The 6,230-nt window shown below is 39.2% G+C and overlaps 1 protein-coding gene across 1 annotated transcript in view; it reads right to left on the reverse strand.

Moving 5' to 3' along the window:
* Positions 1-4,020: 4,020 nt before the first annotated feature.
* The window catches only part of LOC107088014 (multiple epidermal growth factor-like domains protein 9), a 33,139-nt gene continuing 30,929 nt past the window's right edge, over positions 4,021-6,230 (reverse strand). The window contains exons 3-4 of the mRNA XM_015379909.1: positions 4,390-4,549; positions 4,021-4,098 (exon numbers count right to left, since the gene is read on the reverse strand). Of these exons, the coding sequence (XP_015235395.1) occupies positions 4,021-4,098; positions 4,390-4,549 (238 nt within the window). The remainder of the gene's footprint in view (positions 4,099-4,389; positions 4,550-6,230) is intronic.

The following is a 6,230-nucleotide window of genomic DNA, read 5'->3' on the forward strand; positions in this document are numbered from 1 at the left end:
GTCCATTTCAAGTAGAAGGATCAAACAATTTTTTGTATTTTCTACCATTTCAGTAAAAATTGGAATATACTTCTAAATAACATCTTAAATGTCTTATCTTCTCGGTTTAGAGTATTTTGGGGGGTATATAAAGTCACCAGTGACTTGGATAAAAAAGTTTTTTTATTTAAAGGTGTGCAATATATCACAAACCCAAAGGCCAGCTTATACTCTCCAAGAACGATTCTCTTTCTTAGGTTTAGGATATTTTTAACCGTCCTCTGGGCAGAACTTTTAGCCGGTGTCATGTACAACATGTGGCATGAATAAAAAATTTGCTGGGCATGGTTAATGCACAAAAGCTTTATCCTGTGTGTCAGCTGTAGTCAGAGGCTGTGAAGGCTTCCCAGGAGCACCGAGTTATTTATTGAGGTATGAAATATTTCAGCCAGAGCAAACTGTTTTTGAAAAATGGAAACCAATATATCAGTCCTTGCAAAGTGAGCAGAAGCCTCAATAAGTCTGGAATTTATTTGAATTCCTTTTACATACAATAGCTCCAGATCACATCATCTGCCTCGAGGCACTTTACTAAATTTGTTGGATCATGTAGACTGATTTTAATTGTAGGAAAAACTAAAAGGAAATGATCTCTCTACATCTGACTTCAGATCATGCTGTATTCCCCAATAACAAATATAATAAAAAAGATTTTCCTGTTTTATACTTCATTTACAAAAGGAGATTATTTTCAAAGTGACATCACATTAAATTCCTGCTGAGGTCTCCTGAAGTTCACATCTTTTGGGACATGTTTGCTCCGTGTGTTTCCGTCTGAGCAGCCGTGGGGAAAAGGCCTGGGTCGGGTTCTAACAGGAGCTGTCAAACCTGAGCTTTGTTAATCTGCAGCACATTGACCGCTGAGCCCAGGAGAAGGCTGCAGCTCTCCATCTGCCCCTGCTTTAGAATGGGAAGACATATGGCTTCTCAAAGTGCCACCCCCACAACACACAGTGCCCCCTCTGCCCCCCTCCCTCTCTGCTCTCTGCCCCTGGTTGTTGGCTTAAGCATCAAGGCCTGACTGCTGGTAGGCGAGCAGCAATCCCCCATTACACACAGGACAGAGGGGGCGATACGTTCATCTTATATAAGGCTGAAAACTGGATTAAAGATCAGGGCAGGTTGTCACAGCAGTAAATTAGGACCAGAAAACGATTGATAAAGCTAAAGCCCAGACGTCCTGAATGCATCTCCATCCATCCTCTCATCAATTCTAAGCAGTGTCTCTGTTCCTGATGGAGAGAAGCGCCCGTACGCCGCCATGATGCCTCATTCCATAAATTTTAGATCTGAACTGAACAAACCACCTTCTTCCACATGTTGCAAACCGGGTGTCTAATGGCTTCCTGTTTTTTTATTTTGTTTTTATTTTATTGAACTTCGTTGATCTCACATTGAAGAAATTTACCTCTGCATTTAACCCATCCCCTTGGGGAGCAGTGGGCTGCCATTGTGCGGCGCCCGGGGAGCAATCAGGGGTTAAGGCTCTTGCTCAGGAACCCAGAGAGGAGGCTGTGGGATTCGAACCGGGGAATTGCAACCTTCTCAGAGCACAAACAAACTACTCTAACCCTCTAGCTCAGGCATCCCCAAAGTCGGTCCTGGAGGGCCTCTGTCCTGCAGGTTTTAGAGGTTTCTGTGCTCCAGCACAGCTTATTTACATTGGTAGCTGATTAACAGGCTTTTGCTGAACTTCAATAATCAGGATGGGCTGTGCAAGAAAAACTTGCACAGCTGTTTCTGATGCATGGATAATGTCGTCCCATCTACAAGGTGATTTTCATTAACAAACTTCTGAAACCTAAACCCGAATATTTGACTGTGAGATCTGGTGAACTGTATAGTGTCTTGAGATGACATGTGTCGTGAATTGGCGCTTTATAAATAAACTGAATTGGATTGAATAGCTGGATTTATATTGAGATGAAATACTTCAGAGGCGTATTGACTCGTTCTGCTCATCTGGAGGATACTGGCTGGACTGAGGAGATCAATTCGACTATTCTTTATTTTGATCATTCTCCCTCCTCTATCCAATTATGTCAAACTTTAGAACAGGGTTTGAATACTTTTGTAAAGCCACAGCTTATGTATATCCGTCACGTCGATCGGCCAGTAGTTACTCCCAACGTCCCTTTTAAGCCGTAAAGTGGGCAGTAAATCCTGTAATTACTGTGGAGCTGTGGGTTAGCAGTTAGAGGAAAATGTCTGTGGCTTTAATTTGGGTGTCGCTGCTTCTATTTGTTCTAGCTCTATAAATATCCAGTGAAGGGATTGTTGATCTTTATGTTCAGCAGTCCAGATTCGGTTTCTAGATAAAGTAAAAGGACCAGAACAAGTGATGAGCAAATTACTTCCAACTTATAAGCAACAGAAACAACGCGCAATCATTTGCCTTAATTTCCTTTCATATACAGTAATTCAATTATTCTTCTTTATATAAATAAGGAAAATAAATAAAAAGAGCTGAAGCTGTAAAGCTGGAACAGCTGAGGTAAATCTGACAGCTTCTCAGAAAGCTCTATGAAAACAGAACTGCCTGTCAATCAGCTGCAAAAGGAAACAGCATTTTCACATTTCTTTTACAAATATTGTTCTTTTTTATTAACTGAATTGATTTTTTTTTATTGTTTTTTTTAAAACTCCATGTTTTGAACCAATTGGAGCTTTAAAGGAGTCTGATTTGGAAAAGGGTCTAACAAATTTCTACCAATGGTTAAACATTAGAGTTGACAGAAAAAGATCATTTTGTCCCTTCCTTTGAAATGTTATGTTGTATTTTGGCTTTAAAAGTCCTTAAAATGAGGCTCAGTTTTGTTTGTAGCTCCACTTGACTGTACGACCCTACAACCTGGGCATGCTCCTGATGAGGTGGCCGATGGTCTCCTGAGGGATCTCCCCCAAGACCGGGACTAAAGCATCCACCAACTCCTGGAAGGATGCAGGCATGATGTCCCAGATGTTCTGTTATTCAGCAACAATTTGAGGCAATCGCTAAAATCAGATGTTTTCTGGGATTTTCAGAAAATGTTCAGGGATGTCAGTTCACCGTTCACGAGCAAGGAACTTGTCTGGGACTGTTTTTTTTTTTTTTAGAATATTTTTTAAAGATAAAAAAAAAAAAAAAATCAATATTTTATTTTACTAAATAATAATTTAGTACATTTTATCTATCAATGCTTTTCCAGTTTTGTGTTAATTTAATTACAGGTTGGAATTTATCATTTTCTTTAATGAGAAGATATGATAACCTTTACACTGCAAAAAATATAAATCTAAATAAGTCATTTTTTCTTAAATTAAGTGCATTTTTTCTTGAATTGAGGATGTAAGTGATACACTTTGCCAATGGAACAAGACGATTTACATTTTAAAATAAGAAAAAACTATTGCTTAGTCTTATTTCAAGTGCATATTTTCTAATGATCTTATTTTAAGTGTAAAAATACTCATTCCATTGGCAAACTATCTCATTTACCTGCTCAAATTAAGGTTCAATATACTTGAGTTAAGAAATTTGTACTTGATTTCAGATCGTTTTTGCAGTGTAGACATAACTGTATATATGTGGATCTTTGTTTTCTTGAATATGTGATTCTATCAAGCGGTTCACATGTTGATGAAGTCAAATGTTTCTATATTTGCCTTTAAAAGGTTCTCTATCCGGCTTTTTCTTCCAAATTCAACTATAGGCAGATATATGATGAAATGTTACATTTGGCATTTAATTGTTATGAAATTTTATCCAACCTGGAAGTAAGACTCTCAGCTTCACTGCAGAACCATCTCCCCCAGTGAGGCCCCCCCTTTTCATCTCATCCTAGACCTGCCATTTCTGCTCATTATGCTCTTTTTAAGGAAGGCTGAACAAAAGCCGAAAAAACACATTTTCTCACCTTGAGCATGAACCAACGAACAGTTGCTGTCACTGTGCAGATCAGCTTAAAGATTTACTTTGTGCAGAAAGGATCGCGTTCTGCTTCACATCACCGCTCTCTGATTGCAGAAAGTGGGCGTGTTGTTTACAGGGCAGGCATGACGTGGTCCAAGTCGGTGGCCCTGAAGGAGGCGGGTAATCACAGCTTCATGCAGACCTGTTTTGGTCACTGGTTTTTCCAGGACAGGGAGGGGCTGTTGCTCACAGAGCAGGATTTCATGAGGATTTCTCAGACAAGCATGAATCAAATAAATCCCAATTTGGTCTGGATTTTTAACGAAAATATAACATTAGAACATAACTAAAAGTTGATTATGCAGCACAGTGCAGGCGTTTTAAATAAACAAGAATCTGTTCTGGCTGTTTGGAAGATAAAAAAGTGAGAAACCCAGAGAATTAAAGCCCTTTCCTACCCCATCTTCTGCAAACTCACCGGACTGTGGGTGGCAGTAGCTGGTGTGGTTGTTGCACTGGCAGGGCCGACAGCCGGTGTTGCTGAAGTGGAAGAAACCAGGGTGGCAGTCATCACACTTGGTCCCGTACACTCCTGTCTTACATGTGCAGGTCCCTGAGCTGGAAGGAAGAACAGGACAAAGAAAAAATATAAGGGAACTTTTTTTGGATAAACAAAACCAAAACCGCTTTAGTTAAACACTACAAATTAACGAAGGCTTCTCTCCCAGGTGAAACGCTTTAACTCTCCAGGAAGTCATTTGTTGGCCACCCTGTCGCTGCTTTCTAGGTTTTATTAGTTGATTTCATTAAGATTCTGATCAATTGTTCATTTCTTTGTGGGCTGAGCAGTCTGGGAGGGAGTGGCTCACACTTTAAAAGAAAATAAAAATTGGAAAGTAAATCTGTTTATCAGGTTTCACCTGTGCAAAAAGTGGAGAATAGGAGAGTAATTTTTTTCATTAAATTTCCCCTAGATTATGCAGGTAAGACAACTTGACAACAAAATGAAAATAATTTACGTTTAAAATAAGAAAAACAAGTCTTATCTTGAATAAAGTGCATATCATCCAATTATCTTAATTTAAAGGACCTAATATACTGAATCCAGTGGCAGATCATCTTTTTTTTATCTGCTCTAATGAACTAAAAAAATATTTATTATGTTACCAATTTTTGGATCAGTTTTTGCAGTGAAGGAGCAGAGGAGAGGACGTTGGTTCAGAGGATTTAGGATGTTTTTAATGCCACCACTGGAAGCATGATACACAAAAAGAACTGACACATGACACTTAAACTGATGAGAGCCACAAAAACTGACAGACGGAAAAGGAAGGAGCTAAGCTCACTTTATCCCGCTGCACATTTAAGCTCCGGTCGGGTTGGTGTTGCTTTACAGAGTGAGACTTTTCTATCGCCCTTCCTTTATGCAAATTAAGACGGCAGGGACAAGAACCTGTAAACAAATGACATTAAAATGACGGAACTTCCCATATTCGTCAACGGCAGATTGTTTGAACGGGAAGTTGAGCATGAGGATTTCTATGCCTGAATCGACGTCAGCCGTTGATAAATGATGCCTATTGTGTGCTTGTTTTTAGAGGAGTTATATCAGCACTGCAGCATGTATGACACAGGTAGCAGAACTGTGAGTCAGACGTGGGTCCGATCCGGTCTGACAACTTATGTCACTGCAGCTTCCTTTTTTTTTTTCCAACTGGAAACCTGAAAAGTAAACTTCCATTCATGGGGAACAGGAATCTTATCAGAACCTTTTTACTGACCGTTACAGATTTCTACTTTTCTTTAGAGTTTAAACTTCAGATTAGGTTTTGAACTAATTTTCTTTACCCAAGGATAGTAGCACAAAACATTTGCAACGTAGGTCCCTTTAGAGATTTACTAGATGTGAAGCAAACAAAAATGGGAAGAATTATTGATCCAGAATTGTGCATCAAAGCAAACATTTTTATTCTACTTGAAAAAGTGTAACAAATTAAAAATCAATGTTTTTATGCAATTCAGATTTCCAACAGTCTCATCTCAACACACATTATCAGACAAAAACAATCTTAACAATGTGTAGAAATATATCAGAAAGAATCCAGTTTTGTTGACGGATTCATGAACAGAAATTCCTGCTTGATCCTGGTTATGATAACAACAGACAAAAGCAGCTTCTACTGTCTGCTGCTAACAATCTGTCCAAAGGAAAACCAAGCTGACAGGGGCGGAGCTAAGGGGTCAGCAGGGGTGGCTGTGGCCGGCTCATTCAACTGCTCAGCTCAGAAATGTGAATATA

Source organism: Cyprinodon variegatus, unplaced genomic scaffold (assembly GCF_000732505.1).
Source record: "Cyprinodon variegatus isolate N-32 unplaced genomic scaffold, C_variegatus-1.0 Scaffold203, whole genome shotgun sequence".
Taxonomy (NCBI): Eukaryota; Metazoa; Chordata; class Actinopteri; order Cyprinodontiformes; family Cyprinodontidae; genus Cyprinodon; species Cyprinodon variegatus.